Source organism: Schizophyllum commune (genome assembly GCF_000143185.2).
Source record: "Schizophyllum commune H4-8 unplaced genomic scaffold SCHCOscaffold_12, whole genome shotgun sequence".
Lineage (NCBI taxonomy): Eukaryota > Fungi > Basidiomycota > Agaricomycetes > Agaricales > Schizophyllaceae > Schizophyllum > Schizophyllum commune.
In genome coordinates this window covers 197,364-214,671 of record NW_026089549.1, presented here as the reverse complement: position 1 = coordinate 214,671, position 17,308 = coordinate 197,364, and the positions used below count along the sequence as shown (strand labels likewise).

The following is a 17,308-nucleotide window of genomic DNA, read 5'->3' as shown; positions in this document are numbered from 1 at the left end:
AAGGCGCTCTGGACGATCACGAAGCGAAATGAAGGACGAGGACAAAGTGACGCGACGGTAGGGCGCGACCCCGAGAGTGGACGAAACGAAGGACAGCGACGGCGAGAGTGGACAACGGCGCGGGGCACGACGGTCGAAGAGGCGGCGCGGGGCACGACGGTCGAAGAGGCGGGGCGGTGCTCGACGAAGCGATGGGAGGAGGGGCGAGGACAACGATGCGGGGCGATGGCGAGGCGGAGGGCGCATCGGCAGCGGGGCGGAGGGCGCACCGGCAGCGGGGCGGAGGGCGCATCGGCAGCGAGGCGGAGGGCGCACCGGCAGCGGGGCGAGGACGTCGAGTCCATCGCATGCGGGCGAGGACGCCGAGTCCACTGCGTTGGGGCGCGACGGCGAGAGCGGACGAAACGGGGCGGGGACGCCGAGCCCATTCCGTTGGTTAGGCCCGAAGGCGGACGGGGGGAGGAGCGACCGCGAGCAGGGGGAGGAGGAGGAGATCGTACAGAAGGGGGGGAGGGGAGAGCGGTCAAACAAGCGGAGGGGCGCCTGACGACGAAGAGGTCGGACGGTAGGGGCGAGAGGAGGGGCGCGACGGTAGGGGCGAGAGGAGGGGTGGAGGGGCGAGAGGAGGGGCGGGGAAGTGCGAGAGGAGGGGAGGAGGAAAAGGGAGGGGCGGGAGGGGAGGAGGGGAGGGGTGGAAGGGGGGGGCGAGCAAGGAGGGGGGGCGAGCAAGGCGTGGGAGCGAGAAAGGTGGGAGGGCGAGAAAGGTGGGGGAGCGAGCAAGGTGGGGAAGGGGAGGAGTGACTAAGGAGGGGGCGCGAGCAACAAGTGCGCCCAAGGGTGTCAAAGGGGAGGAGATCGTCCAGAAGGGGGGAGAGAGGGTGGGAGCGAGGGCGCAAAGGAGGATGAGGGCGAGGGTGGGAGAGAAGGGAGGCGAGGGAAGGGAGGAGGGAAGGGAGGCGAGAGAAGGGAGGAGGGAGAGGGAAGGGAGAGGGGCGAGGGTGGGCAAGCGCGGGGCGAATGAGGGTAAGCGCGGGGCGAGGGCGGGGCGCGCTCACGGCGGCCAAGGAGCGGTGCGTGTTGACCAGCGAAGGGCGCGTGTGTCTGCGAGCGAGAACGTGTGTCTGCGAGCGAGGACGGGCTGAGGGCGGGAGCGACGCGGTGGTGAGGACGTTGGAGGATGGGGAGAAATGGAGCGACGATGAGCTGAAGGCACCATGACGAGCTGCAAGCGGGCGGGAGCGACGAGCTGAGAGGGCGGAGCGACAAGCCGAAGGCGGGAGCGACGGGCTGCAGGCGGGCGGGACGAGCTGAAGGCACGCGCGCGGATATAGTATGGAGAAAGGCGCGCATCTCATAGCTCTGCATTCTTTCGCACCTTCCCTCTCCCCCTCGCTTCCCCCTCGCTTCCCCCTTCGCTCCCCCCTCCCTTCCCTCTCCTCCCCTTCCTCCCTTCCCCCCTCCCTTCCCCCACGCCCGCGGATGAAAGCATTTGATTGGATTTCGACCGAACGCACTCGATAGGATTTCGATGCGCGTATCCGACAGCAAGGGAACGTGCATGACGGCGTAGGTGGTGGGGCGCTACCGAGAGCGTAGATGGAAGGGCACTTCCGACGGCTAGATGGAAGAGCACTTCCGACCCCGAGGGAGAGGCGCGTTCACGACGGCGAGGGCGGGGCGCTACCGAGAGCGTAGATGGAAGGGCGCTATCGACGTTTTAGAGGGAGCGCGTATCCGACGGCGTAGACGGAAGGGCGCATCCGACCCCGAGAGGTGCGGAGAAGGGGGAGGTGGGGAAGGGTGGGAATGTAAGGAGGCGAGGGGGTGAGAGCAGGTGAGAGGAGGTGAGGTGAGGAGTGGGGAAGGGTGAGAGAAGAGCGAAGGGAGAGAGGAGGGCGAAGGGGTGAACGAAGAGTGGGTGGGTGAGGAGGACAGGACAATGCGCACGGACGGGAGAACGATGCGCACGGACGGGAGAACGATGCGCACGGACGGGATGACGATGCGCACGGATGGGAAGACGATGCGTGCAGACGGGGAAGGGAAGGGAGTGGGGGCAGAGCACGATGTACTAGAAGTTCAATGTGTACCTTCAGATGACCGGTGCTTGACTGGTGCTCGTGCACCCACAGAATTAGATGAATGCGCGCCTCCAGAAAGCTCACTGCGCGCCTTCAGAAAGCTCACTGCGCGCCTTCAGGAAGCTCGCTGTGCACCCTCCGAAAGCTCAATGTGCACCCTCCGATAACTCACTGCGCACCCTCAGAAAGCTCAATGTGCACCCTAGACAATTGGAGCTTCCACAGACAAAGCGCGGTTGCACGACGTAAAAGCGCGTTCGCGCGACCGTGATGGGATGCCGTGCTTCGATTGCAATGCATGTCCTCCCTGTCCTCATGGTGAAAGAAAAAATCCTGTCCTTATGATGAAAGTCAGCAAGAGCGTGAAGACGTTTAGAAAGGGCGTGAAAAACCTCACTGTGGGATGGCAAAACCTCACTGAGGGATATCAAAATGTCTCGCTGTGGGATGGCAGAATACCTCACTGGGGGATGTCAAAAAAACTTCACATCCATCAGCGATTCGGATACGGGGAATCGAGCCCCGAGCTGCCGCGCAGTTGATGTCGTGATCATGAGAGGCGGCAATGTTGGCCGTTACACCATATCCGATGCAAGGTCGTGTATGTCCGATGCAAACTCGTGCATATCCACTGCAGGCCAGTGCATATCTAATGCAAGGTCGTGCATATCCAATGCAACGTAGTGGGGTACGCGCGCAGTATGAGAGGGGTAGCTGCCACCGTTGGATAAGCATGTATCTTGCGAGAGGTAACGAGCTGGCAGGAGGTGAGGAACAGGGCGGGAAGAGCGATCCATGGGATCAGTGGCCGGATGGTATTGGGCGCATAAAGTTCAAGCATGTTAATGTGTATGGACTGTGCCGAAATATCATAATGTATGTGTGATAACGGGGAGGCCCAACTACGCTCGGACGGTACGAGCGCGAGCGGCCATAGTTCAACTCCTTTTCACGTGATCGTGTAAGCAAGGTTCGGCATTCGCCGGATTTCGCGACACCGGCTCTGCTCTTGCCCTCATGGGTCTTCGGATTGACTTCGACGTCACATCGCTTCTCTGGGAATATTATGCCGCGCTCAGGAAGCTACTTCCGCCGCTCTGCTGTTTTGGATCCTCTACCTCTGCCCAGTCTGGGTCCGACAGGTTCTCACTCCGAGCATCTGCTGCGAAGAGCTGGTTCAGCACGACAGCATATATTTCTAAGCGCGATAACGCGGGGCGAGGAGAACGTAGCTAGTGGAGGCAAAGGAGCGCTCTCTAACGAGGGGCGCGGGGAAGTGGACGAAGGTGCGCAAAGCGGCCTGAGCCCGTGGTGGGGGGGGGGGGGGGGAGGGTGTCGCTGGGGAAGGAGGAGGCGCATGGAGGGGATGCCAGAGGACGGGGATGGGCAGTCGAGGGGTTCGCGGATGGACGCCCGACCAGCGAATGGAAGGGCGACGAGTCCAATTATCATTTCGGCAGCATCACCACCGACGTACTGGGAGGCGGACGCGACGTAGTTCACCCCCATTCGTTGATCCAGCTTATCGTCTCCAACCTCCTCCTGCCGTTCACAACTGTGAATTTTGCCCTCGAAGCGCACATTTCGCCAATGATATCGTGTAGGTCCCGGTGTTTGCGGAAGATGTCCCAGATGGCGATATTCTTCAGCGACGGCAGCAAGGGTGGGCGGTCTTCGTAACGTATAAGTTGCTCGAGGAACCGTCTATTCGACAGGAGCTCGTCGAAGAATAGGTCCCTGAGCTTGTCCATGAGCTGGAGGCATGGTATCCAGGCGTGGATGTCTCGTTCTTCCACCTTATAGACCCGCAATGCAATCAAATGACGTGAGGTTTCATCCCGAGTCAAGAAGCCCATGAGCGATCGCGTTCCATATGCGGGCACATTACCGAGGGCGAGCTCCTCGATGTGTGGGGCGGTTATATGGTTAAGCAACGCGCAGGCAGGATCGATGAGGCTGAGCAGGGTGAGCGCATTCATGGCAAACGTGTCGGATACGCTCGTGGGATATGAGCCTTCGGAGCCTTCCAGAGGATGGCGAACTTTGAGAGTGAGCGTTTCCAGCGTTCCCGCGCACGCTCGCAGAAGGGGTAGGGTATGTGTGATGGGAAAGGGTGACATCACTTCGATCTCAAGAGACGTGAGTGCTCGTGTTACAGGGACGTGAAGCTGACGCTCGCTTTGCAGCACGTCAAGCGTGAGCGCTATGTGGCGAAGACGCGGTGCGACGACGAAATCGAGCACACTGAGTTCCGGAGACTCAGGTTTATCATACGCGTCGACGACAAGTCTCTCGAGATTCTCCATGTAGAGGACTTTCAAATCGGGAATCATGCTGAGACGGCCCTCGATCGAAAGAGAGCGCCAGGTAGAGGCGTACGGTTCGATGCCATCCCATAGTGACCCCAAGATCTTGGGATTATCGCATCTCAGATCTGGTAGTTTCCCCTTTGTCAGAGGAAGGAATAGCTGGCAGTATCGTTTGATGTCGCTCAAGGATTTGACGACTAGTTTTGTCCAGAATTTCGTGAGCCCGTGCGCGATGTCCCGCCAGACGGCGCAGACCCGCGCAATGGTGGATGCAATCTGTAGAGTACGCAAGGATGATTCGTACGCCAGTAGAGAGAAGATCTCGATCAAGAGCTCTGTGGGGAGGCGGCGGATGGGGGCGAAGATGGATCGGTGGATGTCCAGTTGTGCCAGGATCCTCTCGCGTGTGGCATTGTCGTTCTGGGGAAGAAATTTGAGCTCAGACTCCAAGAGGAGAGTGTATTCGTTGATCGCCGCGATCTGGACAGGGGTTGGTTCCGAGTGGGTACGCAGCATCGCGAGGTTCGCGACAGACGCCGCGCGCTCTAGGAGCTCTTCCACAGCTAGGCGGCGCGTAGGATGCTGTCGTAGTGATGATGAGGACTCGTCCGAGTGAGTATGCAGATAAATACTTACTCGAATGCTCATCTTCGAGAATGGAAGAGCTGACTGTCTACGACAAGACGGAAGCACCGTGCGGCCTCGTGCCATTGTAATCACATGACTTCGACCTCAACACCGAACCAGCCTACAGTGGCTTCAACCAGACAGGAAACTACGTCACATGCGGAGACCGCCGAGGAGATCGGACACCACGGACAACATAGTAGAGGTGCCCGCCTATGGGCTAGCGCGTCTTGGTACTGCATAGTTACCTGCTGCGCGAATAAAATGCAGAGACAAAAAAAAAAAAAAAAAAAAAAAATTGTAATCACATGTCTTTCGGTAGTTGCCGATATCACCGGCGTTCACTTCCCTTCCCATCAACCACCACCAGAGCAACATCGTGCTTTACGCCGTTAGTGGTATAGGGTGTAGGCAAAAACATCCTGGGCAGCGTGTATATAAGAGCTTTCTGGCCCAAAAGCCAGAATCGACTGATGATACTCGTACGTGTCAGCTTCGACTTCACGGATGCTGTGACCACAGTACTCGCAAGACAGCATCAGTCTTGCGGTTCGATGGGGGCTCTTTGATCCTGTCATTGGGCAGACATATCCGACAGACGTGCGCTACGTACAAGCCCCACGCGTTCGCGTCCTGGGTTGGCGACTGCTCATATCTCTTCCGAGAAGTACATGTACGTTGCTCCTATCCAGTCGTCGGTTCTCTCCACAAACACCTCTAATATTCTCTCCGTCTATCTGTCGCGCACGTGCCTGCACGTCGCGCGGCATGCCCTCACCGCATCCGCAGGAAACACGCTGCCTCCATCAAGACCGCCACATGATGCGCGATGATCTTGTCTCTGCGTCTTTGCTGAGAAATGTCTTGGTAGGTCGTCGCTGGGGAGGTAAGTAAGCCATGCCTTGACCCGAGAACTGGCAGGAGGTAGTGGACATTGTCCGTCGAGGCGATCTAGGTCGACGTAATGGTGATTGGAGTGTAGGAAGCGGGGTTGGGAACGCGGAGATGCAGCTAGGCATGCACTGAAGCTCGAGCGCGGCGCAAGGCGTGTCGCGCGCCGGCTGACGGGACTACGCTGGCCGCTCACGAACGGCTTTGTATCAGACCGCCATGTTCGTCGAGCGGGCTGAATATCGGGGCGTGAATGAGACCACTCACCTCGCAGAGCCGTCAACTCGTCGAACATTTCCTGGTGCTCCGGGACGAATTCGAACAACGCCCTCACGTTTTTGTCTGGGTGGAGGTGTCAGGTCGGTCGGTGAGTCGGTTGAGGGGTTGACGCTCTCGGTTCCAGCAGGTTGACGCATTCGACCAGAGCGGATTGAGGAGGCGGACTGGGAGGTATTGACGCGGTCCATTCGAAAGGATCAACACGGCTTTGGCGCGGCTGACTCGCGCGGCTTGACGCGGTGGGACTCGTGAGTGAACACGTTCGCTTTGAGCCAGTCAGCGCGGTTGATCCTAGCGGCTTGGCACGTTCAACTCCCGGCCTGATTCACGCCCCCAGCTCTTGTGTGCTCCATGCTCTTCCTGGACTCATTCCGGCGCTCTTCTCGCGACCTCCTCTCGCCAATTCTTCGCCTCTGATGCAAAGCATATATACTCACCTTCCTCGTAGGCCCTCATCAGCTCGTGCTCGGCCATCGCGGGCAGAGGACGGTGACACGGGAACTCGGCGAGAGTCTTCCAGAACTCGCTCTGCAAGTCGGGGATGAGGGAAACTAATGAAGAGGCAGTCGGAAGTATGTTGGTGGGTGCGTGAGAATTATGATCATATCATACCTGGCTCGCCGTCCTCGTTGAGCTGAACGTTCTTCACCTCCTTCTCCTCCCACCAGCAAACTCGTTGCACCTGCCCTTCTTTGACGATCTTATCGCAGTCGCTCTTCCGCGAGAGAGAGCGCGGGTCTGTGAGCGGGTTGGAACTACCGGACGCGACGGAAACGGACCCGGAGGACGCTCTCGAGATCAACCCATCCTCTGCACCAGGGACGGTCATCGGCGACGGCGTGCGGTCCGTCGACATGGAGGATGCACCGGCGAGCAACCCGGTATACGAGCTCGAGCGCGGACAAGTGGACGAGCTGGCGACTCGCTCGTAGGGACTGCTAGCTCTGGCCAAGGTTGTGGACGCTCTGGCACGCCCCCTAATGGGCGGCCTCGCCACCGTCGGCGACCTCTTCGGCAGCGGCGGCGGTGGGGAGAGAAGTCCCCCGAGACCACCGCACGCCTGTCGGACGCGCGCACGGACATCGGCCTGCCGGATGTCGTCGGTCGTGATGATGCGGGCGGCGCGGTTGTAGTAGTAGGTGGAGGCCTTGAGCGAGCGTTCTTCGGGTGAGTCCTCGGTTTTGATCTGGAACGGCGCGTCCTCGTGCTCAATCTTGTACAGTACGGTGTCCTGCACCGCGTGCGAGTCTTCAAGCGCGTCCTCTGGGTTGCCGTGGCTTGAAGAGCGCAGGTCGACACCGGAGGGGATTGTGTGGACTTCCCACTCGTCGGGAACTCTGCCGAAGGGGAACGAGAGTATCGGGGGCTGCGTTTCCTCCTCCGCCGTGTCCATCGGGAGCGGCGGCGGGTGGAGGGGCGGCGTCGGTGAGCGGATTTGTGGCACTACGGGGAATGGAGTCCATCGGGGAGCAAACGTTGCGCTTTATTGCTGTCTTCGCTCTCTGATACCCTTTACAGGCGCATAGACATGGCCCTCTGCGATGGCGACCATACCTAGTCGTCTTTACGCCAGTATCAAGTCCGCTGCGCGTGGTCACAGTTGACTCAACGCGCTTTAATGGACGACAAAGCACGGGGTCCGCATCTATGACCACAAAGCAAGCTTGCCCTGGGCTGGTCGTCCGACAAGGGAGTCGCTTTCAACTACTGGGACCGCACAATGCTAAGGTTCTGGACCTCTTCTTCTGCCGGCATACAGCGGACAATGGATTGCTTTCTTCCCTCTGCTGCTGTCTACTACGAGTGACGCCCTTCGGGCAGATCGGAGAACAAATCCATCGCTCGAGCCTGTGTATCTCAAGACGCGCGGGTCCATTTTTTGCTTGGACCCTTTCCCCAGAATACTTACTCGTCGCTCGCGCGACATATAAAGCAAGCCGTGTCCAGTACTTCGGATATTCCTACTACTGCAATGCACTGGGAAAGCCGATGGTCACCGTTAGACGCCTTCACGATGTATTCCGCTGACAGCTGAGTGATGTGAGGGAACCAAATCCAAATTGTGGCCGAGTATCAGGAGCAAAAATGGGCGCAAGCACAGTCTTTCCCACCAACGAGCCAACGGGAAGAGTTTGAAAAAAGTACTATGCCGTGACCAGTTCGGATACGGGGAATCGAACCCCGAGCTGCCGCGCACCCTTGTCTGAGAGGCGGCAATGTTGGCCGTTACACCATATCCGATGTTGGTCTTGTTTTGTAGGCAGCCTCCCCCATGATCTCGTCGTGTTCGTGATGAGCGAAGGCGAGCATTGAAGTACTCACAACCACGGCCGTCATTACAAGAAAGGAGGAATATAGCAATGAAGGAAAGAGAAGTACAACGAGCTCCTGTGACTGTACAGAGGAGCAACCTGCTTGCCGCTATGGCGCATGACGGTTGAGCCGCGTAGAGTACCATACACGAGCTAAGATATTCAGATTTTGACAGACCCGAAAGAAAAAGTGAAGCGTCTCTCTTGACGAGTATATTCCGGTACGGGGAATCGAACCCCGAGCTATCGCGTGAAAGGCGATAATGTTAGCCGTTACACCATACCGGACGTGCAGTTTCAGTTGCTTGCTGTAATGTAGACGGTAGGTAGAGGCCAAAAGTGAGAGCGATGTATACCTTGGAGGAAATGCACGAGAGGTCCACAATGTAAAATAGCTGGCCAACCTTTCCTCAGAATTGAATCGCGCATAGAAAAGGAAGGCGTGTCACCGCATTTGTCCGTGTTTTGTCACGCGGCAAATGCCGCCCGTCAGTCCGCTTTCTCCTTGTACCATCACGTCCATTTGCCCTCAGTCGCTGCAGCCTTGAACCCAATTGCAGTATGCACCTCCAGCAGCGCCTAGAACAACCCCCAAATCACGACATCGTCGAGTATTGTTCATTATCGGGCACGCTTACGCAGTGGACCGATCCTTGTGCCTTTCCCTGCGCTTCTTTGCTTCTCGACCTCCCGGAGGTGGCCTGCGCATGCAGATCCCGGTATACTCTATCGCGCATATGCGGTGTGTCGTACCTCCCGCAACGCTCTATCTCAGCGAGCTAGCAGCATACGGCTCTATCCTGCTCTATCTCTATCGACGGTCCGCCAAGAGTACTCTGCTCGCTCTTGGCCATGATAATTGGGGAGCGCGATCCCAATTCCCAGGCTAAAGACCACAGCCCTATACGAGGATAGATCGGATGGCCGCTGTAACACCTGGCTCTCCAGGGCTGCCGTGAGAGAATCGCTATCGCGTCCGGATGTCTGCTACCTCTCAACACGGTTAAACATATCGTCTCCTCCGCGCCATGTTCTTCCGTCCCTCCGATACATAGCAGGAGAATATCTCCATCCGGAGTCGTCATCGTTCACCACACGCGGTGAGCACCTGACTATCGGCTTAGCAGTCGGCGCGCCAGAAGGCGCAATCCTAACGCGCAATGCAGCAGGTTCGCCGGTCGCGTTGTCGGTTCGCGAGAGCTGCGGCTATCTGGAGCCTCCCTGTCCAGGGGCACGGGTCTGAGGCCACCTCGGAGACTGTCAACTTAGCGCACCTTCGGGACATACTGCGACCTTCCGCTGTCACGCTTCTTCACCATCTCGCTATCGTCTCTCGCAAGTGAGGTACGAAATGCTCAAAGCATGGGCCGGACCCACGAATTCGTAGGTCGAAGCTGGGCACGGTACGCCCAAGTGATGAGCGGCGAATCGAGAACGCAAGCCAGGAATCGAAGGCGCAAGTGAGGTACACTCTCACCACTTAGACCGGCCATACACTAGGGTGGCGCGGGGTGATAGCTCCCTCGTGCTTATCGTCTTGTGCGCCTTCTTCCCCTGCCCGTGCGGGATGCATCCCGACTATCTGAGTCTGTGGCCATCTGGTACGCATTCGTGAGACGGGCTGACGATTCATCATCAGGATAGAGGCTGGATTCCATCATCGGGAGCTAGAGGGGCGTACACGGCGGGCGATCTACTTAAGGATGGTACCTGGGCGAGCGTCTTCTCCCCGGTCTCGCGACCACCTCCTTGTGCCGCCGGTAGCTCGCCTCCTTGTCTTGCCGCCTGAGCGATGGCCACAATCATGGAGGAGATCCCGTACGTCGACAAGAAGGCCGAGAAGACCTCGCCGGGAGACAGTCTCTCGGAAGAGAAGAAGAGTCTGCCGGACGTTGAGAAGGTCAGGGCAGTCTCCAGCGACGAGGAGCTGGATAGTCTGGCGACGAAAGGTACGTAGTACACCTCAATCATCATCCACATAGCTCGTCGATAGCTGACTTCCGCCGCAGGAGACGACGATGATCCAGCCTACAATGTCCTCCCGCAGATCGTGCGCGAGATCTGTGATTTTGAGGACGACACGACGATGCCCGTGCTCACCTTCCGGTACGTCTGGACTGCGTTGTCCTCATCACTTATACTCACCAAGCCCGCCCAGCTTCTACCTCATCTCCGCCATATTCACCGCTCTCGGCGCCTGGCTCACGCAGATGGGCTTCTTCCGCACGACATACATTCCGTACTCCAGTACGTACTCGATCCCCTCGCAGAGATACGAGACCACTCAGGTTCGCCTAGTCTACTTCGTGCAGATCGCTTCGCTGTATGTCGGTCGGTTCTTGGCGCGCGTCCTTCCGAACAAGCGCGTCGGCTACGGGCGGTTCGCCTTCGAGCTCAACCCGGGCGAGTTCACGATTAAGGAGCATGTCGCCGTTGTCCTCGCGTGCGTCTCGCCTATGTCCACAATATCGGTCATGCTCACACTCGCCATTCAGCGCCAACACCGGAGCCACCAACGTCGGTCTCACCCGCAATCCCGACTCCCCGCACCACTGACCCCGCCCCGCAGAACCTCGGCGACTACGTACTCGCCCCGCTCCAGGTCTTCTACGAGAAGCGTGCGTTCCCACCCCGTTCCCTTTGCTCGTCATCTGACGCCACCATGCAGCTATGAACGGCTGGGTACGTGCTCTGTTGGTGACCGCGTGCAGTGCTTCGAAGCTTACCCTTGGCGTTGCGATAACAGCTGGCGATCCTGTTCATGGTGCGTAGGGCGGCATGGCTTATCGTGGTGTGCGGTGTGGATTGACGATGCGTTGCAGTGGTCGGCCGTGTTCATCGGGTTCTCGTTCGCGTCGTTCGCGAGAGTGTTCTTGATTGAGAATCCGTCGATTCCGTTCCCCTTGAGTGCGTACTTTCAATCAGTGATGGCGGGGAGACAGGGTGCTGACGAGATACCATAGCCCTCCAGCAAGCAGCGGTCTTCAAGGCCATGCGATCCTCAGTCATTGGTGACTCGGCCACTTCGAAGAGGCAGATGCGCGTCTTCTGGTACACCATCCTGATCTTCTTCTGCTGGCAGTTCCTGCCCGAGGTGCGTCAATTTCGTCCAATCGTCACGTTGCCCTCTAACTCGGCCTCCTCACAGTACGCTTTCCCGTTCACTTCGTCTCTCGCCCTGCTATGCTGGTTCAGCATGAACCCCACGACGCAGTTCTTAGGGTCCGGTCTCGGCGGCGCGGGTATCCTCAACATCACGCTCGACTGGTCAAACATTGGCTCGACGATGATCTACTATCCGTACTGGGCACAACTTAACTTCCTCGCCGCATGCGTTGTCACCGCCTGGATTCTTGTCCCCATTGGCTTTATCAACGGTATCTGGGGCTCGGATAAGTACCCCATCCAGACGCAGACACTGTATCTGCGTAATGGGTCGACGGTGCGTTTAGCTGCCTTGCGGTATAAGAGGTGGTGGCTAACTCTCCTTCAGTACCCGACTCGTGAGCTTTTGATCAATGACAGCGATCTCAACGAGGTGCTTTTCGACGAGATCGGGCCACCGATGATGTCCGCTCAGTTACGCTGGGAGTGTGCGTTGCTCTTCTTCACCTCGAGCGCACTCACAATACTGACGCAGCCCGTAGACTTCTTCTCCTACGTCGCCTACATCGGATCGTTTGTGAGCTACATGCTCTTCCAGGGCCCCGCCCTCTGGCGCTCGTACAAGCAGCAGTGGCAGGGCGGCCGCGTACACAACGACAAGCTCACGCAGCTCGCGCGGCAGTACCCGCAGGTGCCCCTTTGGTGGAATTTGGCGCTGTTCGGGTTCGCGTCCTTCCCTGTCCATCGTTCGACGATGCTGATATCCGCGTGCAGCGTCTCCTTCGCCGTCCTCATCGTCCTCACCGCCACGGGCGTCCTGTACATGCCGATCTACATGCTGTTCATCGGCCTCGCCATCGGCGCGCTTATCGTCTTGCCCATGGGCTTCATCTACGCGGTCTCGGGGTACCAGATGCAGGTTGGGTACTTCAATGAGCTGTTCTATGGGTATGCAATCGACGCGGGTGGTACACGCCATCCTATTGGTTCGCTCTCGTATCGGGTTATTAGCGGGCAGTGTACGTCTCTTCACACCTTGAGAGGGGGTCTAGGTTGCTGACTCGACGTCTTAGGCTGGTACGAGGCGCAGAGTATGCTTTCGGACATGAAGCTCGGGCATTTCTTCCACATTCCGCCGCGCGCGACGCTCACGGCGCAGATTTGGGGTATCATTGTAGGCGTGCCGGTCAAGTCAGTCCTTATCTTTCTAAGGATACGGACATGCTATTAACCCACTTCTCAGCTACGCAACGAGTCAGTCGCCGAACTAATCAATAGGTCGCTGTTGCTGATGCCCCTCAGTTCTTTGGGTCTGCAATACCAAGGGCGGTATCCTGACCGGCGCCATGACCGACCCGAACCACCAGTGGACGGGTCAGACGGTCATCTCGCTATACAATCAGAGCATCTGCTTCGCGCTCATAGGTCCGCGCCGTCTGTTCAACGACCCCGTCTACACGCCTATGGTCAGTTATCTGATCGCTCGCTTCGACTAGTCCATCCAACTGACCACCTCGCGATGGCAGCTCTATGGGTTCCTCGTCGGCGCGGTCGTACCCTGCATCCTCTACCTGCTCCACCGCTGGAAGCCGAAGGCGCGCTTCGACCTGTGGAGCGTGCCCATCTTCGGCGACAGATGCGAGCACTTGTACGTATCGCTCCTTTCTATCTTTTCCTGACCCGTTTGCTAAATGCTTACGCAGCTGGGGCAACATCTCGAACTCGTTCTTCACCTGGTTTATCCTCGGCACGCTCAACCACCTCTACTTCAAGCGCTGTACGTCCTCCATTTCTTACGCAATCCGAGAACCTCACTTACGCAAGCCACCTCACAGACCGATACAACTTCTGGAAGAAATACGCGTACCTTTGGGGCGCGGCCGCAGACACGGGCTACAACTTCAACATGCTCATCATCTTCATCGCGTTCAGCGCGGCGAAGACGGTCACGATGCCCAACTGGTGGGGCAACAACGCGAAGTCCGTCGAGCGGTGTAAGTCTTCGGCCCCTACAGTCTCGATGGCTCTATCGCTAACTCATGGTCACAGGCTTCCACGTACCGGAGGATGGGATGCATATGGTGCAGTAGGATTTTTACGATTATGGATATATAAGGAGTGACCAATGACTTCACGACCTGGCACTATATACGGTTTTTGCGCGTAGACTTGTAGTTTCTGTATCATAGGAGAAGTAAACAAAGGGGGATTACGGTGAATATTAGCCTCTATATCAATAGGTCGTGAGACATTCAGGCGGCTGACGGTTGACTCGCCGAGGTTCGGTTACTTATATGTCCTTGTTTGGCTTAGACTGTGCGGCATTTGATGGGCGCCGCGCCTTGCTCAGTGCCTCGTCTGTCGCCATCGTCTTTCGCTATCATGCTACTGGTCATGGTCGTGAAGCTCAGATACCTGGCGCATTCTCAATGGTGATGGTGTCTCTCAGGAAGGACAGGACCCCGGATTGTATCAAACCCCGGTCACAGGTCTTGACATAGTCGACAGTAATGGACAAGGCACACCTTTATACCTGCCTTCCGCTGGTCCGAATGCACGGTGTTCTCTCGTCGCCTAATCTAGTGCTATCACATGAAGGGGCGTCCGCACAAGCTAGATTCACGTTTGCCATAGGTTGCAGGAGGAATGATCGGGGATGTCCTACAGTGCGTCAGCCGCCCATTGTACATTGGCTTCAGGTCCTGACGCTCGAAAGACTTCTGCCTCGACAGCTTGCCGCCAAATGCATGATTGGAAGACCATCATGTGTCCTCTTGCCGATATAGCTCGGTCGGCGCTCAGAGTTGCTCAACATTCGCGCTGTCCTTCGACGGCAACTGCCCTCCCATCGTCTGAACAACAGACCGACCAGGTTATATCCTGTCGTATATAGGAGGTTCATTCAGAGCGCATCAGCATCCAGCGCCGCTCAGAGACATCCAGCAGAACATACAAGCAGTGAGTGCTATTTTGTCATGCTGCACAGACTTTAACCCGCCGAAGATGACAGCGAATATCTTCGATTGCTCGGTCTACGTGACGCTTCACAACAAGACCAAGGAGACGCTATACAACGATCCCGGGCGCACGACATCCTCCCATGGCGACTGGTTCAATGTCCCCTCCACGATCGCCGCTGGCGCCACCGCCAAGTTCAAGCTCTCGGACCGGGGTGGATGGTACGGCTCTGCCGGGAGCTTCGACTTCATCGTCCGCGACAAGGACAACAAGCAGCGCGCTAATATGTACACATCTGAGGCGTGCCCTTGGCCGAGCGGCTCGAATCAAGTTCGCTACGACCCGCCCACTCCCCAGGCGCTGTACTCGGTATACTTCGACGCCAGCGTCGACGGCGGTCGCCGCACGCGGAACTGGGTCGAGAGCAGCGGGCATCCTATCAGCGTGGAGTACACCATCGAGTACCAGCCGAAGCGCTACCGGTTCACGCTCGAGACCATCACCGCCGTGTCAGCGCATCCCGTGCGCAACTCCAACGACAGCCTCGTCGTCGATAAGCACGTCCTCTGGGACAGCCACGTACCTGATAAGTACAAGGACGGTACCCATGGCTCGTATGCGCCGAACATCTTCGCGTATGACTTCAAATCGCGCGTCTCTGATGCTGGCCACCTTGACGTGACTGTCCGGCCCCTCGATATAGAGCTCTCTGGTGCGGAAGTCATCCTCTACGGCTCGGTCGACGGGAAGCGCGTCCTGCAGACCGACTATTTCGTCCTGAAGGCACTCGCGCCCATTACTGTGCAGGCGCACGTCGTCTCTCCCGCGACCAGTAGTAGGCCCTTCGCTTGGAACTCCGACGTCGATTGGCACATGGAGCTTCGCCTCTCCGCGCAGGTGGTGGAAGCCACCGGTCCGTCCACAACCCGGCTGGAGCTGTACTGGATCGCGCAGACAATCCACCGCGCATTCCAGAATGGCATACCAGTCGGCTTTCTGCGAGACGTGCTGAAGAAGGCATCACCGTCTTTGGCGGACAGCTGCGTCGAGGTTGGCCAGGTGGACGCTGTATCTTCCGAGTTCTACAAAGACATGACGCGCCAGTGCTTCTTTGACTGGCAGAAGATGTACGACACGGCTGGTGGTGAGTGTTTTTCCTCCTTTGTTCGCCCATGACTGACTCGTCGTTCCAGGAGCATCTGCGTGCGGCATGGGTTTCTGGGGCGGCATCTTCTACGAGTCGTACTATCGCGCCGCCGACGAGTCCGGTGTCCCGGGAACGCTCGCCAAGCGCATCAACTGTATGGATCAGGCCGCCATGCTGACGATGCAGTGCAGTCTGCTCGGCGGCTTCCCCTCGACTAGCTGGCTTGGACAGAACCCGTTCGGCTTCATCAAGCGCACTAATCTCGTCGGCATCCGCGACGAGGTCGGATACCTCGCCATCGTCAACAACCCCTTCTTCGGCACTGAGCTGCGCTATGCGAACGTCGTGGACAACTATCGCGATCGCACGTACTTTGGCTGTCACGTTTACGTCGGGCACTCCAAGCCGTTCAAGAAAGACACTGATGGTATTTACGACGCGTGCGGCGGCCCGCATCGGGGAGAGGAGACGGCGACAGAGTATGTTGCGGCTAGCATCGACACGGCCACCAACCTCTACCAGGTTCGCGGCATCCATCCTGGTACCGTGGACAACATCCAGATGGGTGACGGTGTGACTGGGATAAACGGGCAGCACTACGTCCACGCGGCGGCGTCCAACTCCCTCGTCCGTCCCATGGAGGTGTTCAACAAGCTCGTCACTACCTCTTCGTCGTCCGACGCATCCGGCATCAGCCATGTCAACTGGGCGCACCTCCCGGGCTGGCTTGCTTCAGTTCTTGGCGAAGACTGGAGCCTGCGCTTCAACAGCGTCAACGCCGCGGATGGGTGCGCGCGAGCCTTATTCCACCTCGTCGCTCCGACTCCCGGCGAGTCCATCCGGGTCAGCGTGTCCGTGCACACTGTCGCAGCCGATGGTGGAGTTGTTGACGTGAAGCGCTCTGCCGCCGCCGCCGTGGACCGCGTCATCGATATCCTCGGGAGCACCGACCGCGACCCGGAGACGCTGTGGGTACGGGGCGAGCTGGACGAGTTCGGCGATTGGTCCCTGCAGTATGGCGCAGACGTCGGCGCTGGGCGCATCCTTGTTGGTGCGGGGAACACGGTCGTAGACTTCGCTGGCATGGCGTCGACGACGGCGCTCGAGGAACACGTGCGACGCCTTCTGCACCACGTCGTACGACGCGATGCGCCTCCGCTCAGGATGCCGGTGTTGCGCAGGGGTCGCCTTGTATCCTCCGAACTCGTCCACGAGGCGGCGGACCTGCAGGAGGCTCAAGCGGTGTCGGTGCAAGTCGAAGGGGTGGGGACTAGCTTTGTGCTATACTTCGAGGTCGACGGCCTCCTTGCCACCGCTGGGGCGACATGCGAGTCCGGCGCGCTGCTCCTCGACAAGTACGCCATCGAGCAGGATCGCTTCGCGGGCGAGGACGCGGGCAAGCACGCGGCTCACTTCACGTTTGTCACGCGGGAGCTAGGCGTACATCATGTTCGCGTCCATGTCGCGGATGCGGAGACGATGGTGACGACCACCCACCGCGTCGAAGTCAATGTCGTCTGAGCTAGGATTGCCTGGGGTCGGAGACATGGGAGCGAATAGTAGGTCAGGCGATGATTCTGCCCACTTGCCATCTTCTGA

The 17,308-nt window shown here is 58.3% G+C and overlaps 6 protein-coding genes and 3 non-coding genes across 9 annotated transcripts; 2 read left to right on the top strand and 7 right to left on the bottom strand.

The window, feature by feature from the left end:
- Window positions 1-13: 13 nt before the first annotated feature.
- On the bottom strand, window positions 14-543 carry SCHCODRAFT_02639906 (uncharacterized protein; the record flags this gene model as incomplete). The annotated part of the gene is made up of 1 exon (XM_050346115.1): window positions 14-543. The coding sequence occupies exon 1, from the start codon at window positions 347-349 to the stop codon at window positions 17-19; it is 333 nt and encodes a 110-aa protein (XP_050197825.1). The 5' UTR covers window positions 350-543.
- Window positions 544-670: 127 nt separating this feature from the next.
- Window positions 671-1,530, bottom strand: SCHCODRAFT_02639905 (uncharacterized protein). Its single transcript, XM_050346114.1, has one exon. It carries the CDS (start codon window positions 1,363-1,365, stop codon window positions 841-843), a length of 525 nt encoding a protein of 174 aa, XP_050197824.1. The 5' UTR covers window positions 1,366-1,530; the 3' UTR covers window positions 671-840.
- Window positions 1,531-2,581: 1,051 nt separating this feature from the next.
- Window positions 2,582-2,671, bottom strand: SCHCODRAFT_t230. The gene has a single exon. It is a non-coding gene; the product is annotated as a tRNA-Glu (tRNA).
- A 728-nt stretch (window positions 2,672-3,399) lies between these two features.
- Window positions 3,400-7,739, bottom strand: SCHCODRAFT_02553880 (uncharacterized protein; the record flags this gene model as incomplete). The annotated part of the gene is made up of 7 exons (XM_003027391.3): window positions 3,400-4,972; window positions 5,027-5,063; window positions 5,796-5,895; window positions 6,176-6,250; window positions 6,625-6,738; window positions 6,800-7,630; window positions 7,697-7,739. The coding sequence occupies 7 exons, from the start codon at window positions 7,737-7,739 to the stop codon at window positions 3,581-3,583; spliced, it is 2,592 nt and encodes an 863-aa protein (XP_003027437.1). The 3' UTR covers window positions 3,400-3,580.
- A 607-nt stretch (window positions 7,740-8,346) lies between these two features.
- Window positions 8,347-8,428, bottom strand: SCHCODRAFT_t229. Its single transcript has one exon. It is a non-coding gene; the product is annotated as a tRNA-Glu (tRNA).
- Window positions 8,429-8,715: 287 nt separating this feature from the next.
- SCHCODRAFT_t228 lies at window positions 8,716-8,787 on the bottom strand. The gene has a single exon. It is a non-coding gene; the product is annotated as a tRNA-Glu (tRNA).
- A 393-nt stretch (window positions 8,788-9,180) lies between these two features.
- Window positions 9,181-9,652, bottom strand: SCHCODRAFT_02081837 (uncharacterized protein). The gene has a single exon (XM_050341723.1). It carries the CDS (start codon window positions 9,582-9,584, stop codon window positions 9,279-9,281), a length of 306 nt encoding a protein of 101 aa, XP_050197823.1. The 5' UTR covers window positions 9,585-9,652; the 3' UTR covers window positions 9,181-9,278.
- Window positions 9,653-10,240: 588 nt separating this feature from the next.
- Window positions 10,241-13,855, top strand: SCHCODRAFT_01183285 (OPT superfamily oligopeptide transporter). The gene is made up of 22 exons (XM_050341190.1): window positions 10,241-10,448; window positions 10,509-10,605; window positions 10,658-10,746; window positions 10,798-10,942; window positions 10,995-11,016; window positions 11,069-11,117; window positions 11,168-11,181; window positions 11,246-11,263; window positions 11,322-11,406; window positions 11,463-11,593; window positions 11,648-11,941; window positions 11,993-12,092; window positions 12,147-12,181; window positions 12,203-12,327; window positions 12,379-12,623; window positions 12,678-12,795; window positions 12,848-12,858; window positions 12,907-13,070; window positions 13,131-13,252; window positions 13,308-13,381; window positions 13,440-13,598; window positions 13,654-13,855. The coding sequence occupies exons 1-22, from the start codon at window positions 10,292-10,294 to the stop codon at window positions 13,692-13,694; spliced, it is 2,295 nt and encodes a 764-aa protein (XP_050197822.1). The 5' UTR covers window positions 10,241-10,291; the 3' UTR covers window positions 13,695-13,855.
- A 752-nt stretch (window positions 13,856-14,607) lies between these two features.
- On the top strand, window positions 14,608-17,230 carry SCHCODRAFT_02515936 (uncharacterized protein; the record flags this gene model as incomplete). Its single annotated transcript, XM_003027662.2, has 2 exons — window positions 14,608-15,706; window positions 15,756-17,230. The coding sequence occupies 2 exons, from the start codon at window positions 14,608-14,610 to the stop codon at window positions 17,228-17,230; spliced, it is 2,574 nt and encodes an 857-aa protein (XP_003027708.1).
- Between the last annotated feature and the right edge of the window lie 78 nt (window positions 17,231-17,308).

What these genes read in the sequence shown, in the direction of transcription:
- SCHCODRAFT_02639905 (XM_050346114.1), bottom strand. Translation starts at nt 1,365, where the DNA reads ATGCAGAGCTATGAGATGCGCGCCTTTCTCCATACTATATCCGCGCGC.
- SCHCODRAFT_01183285 (XM_050341190.1), top strand. Translation starts at nt 10,292, where the DNA reads ATGGCCACAATCATGGAGGAGATCCCGTACGTCGACAAGAAGGCCGAG. An exon ending in GGATAGTCTGGCGACGAAAG is followed by an intron (nt 10,449 to 10,508) that starts GTACGTAGTACA and finishes CTTCCGCCGCAG; the next exon opens with GAGACGACGATGATCCAGCC. An exon ending in CGCGAAGTCCGTCGAGCGGT is followed by an intron (nt 13,599 to 13,653) that starts GTAAGTCTTCGG and finishes TCATGGTCACAG; the next exon opens with GCTTCCACGTACCGGAGGAT.
- SCHCODRAFT_02081837 (XM_050341723.1), bottom strand. Translation starts at nt 9,584, where the DNA reads ATGACGACTCCGGATGGAGATATTCTCCTGCTATGTATCGGAGGGACG.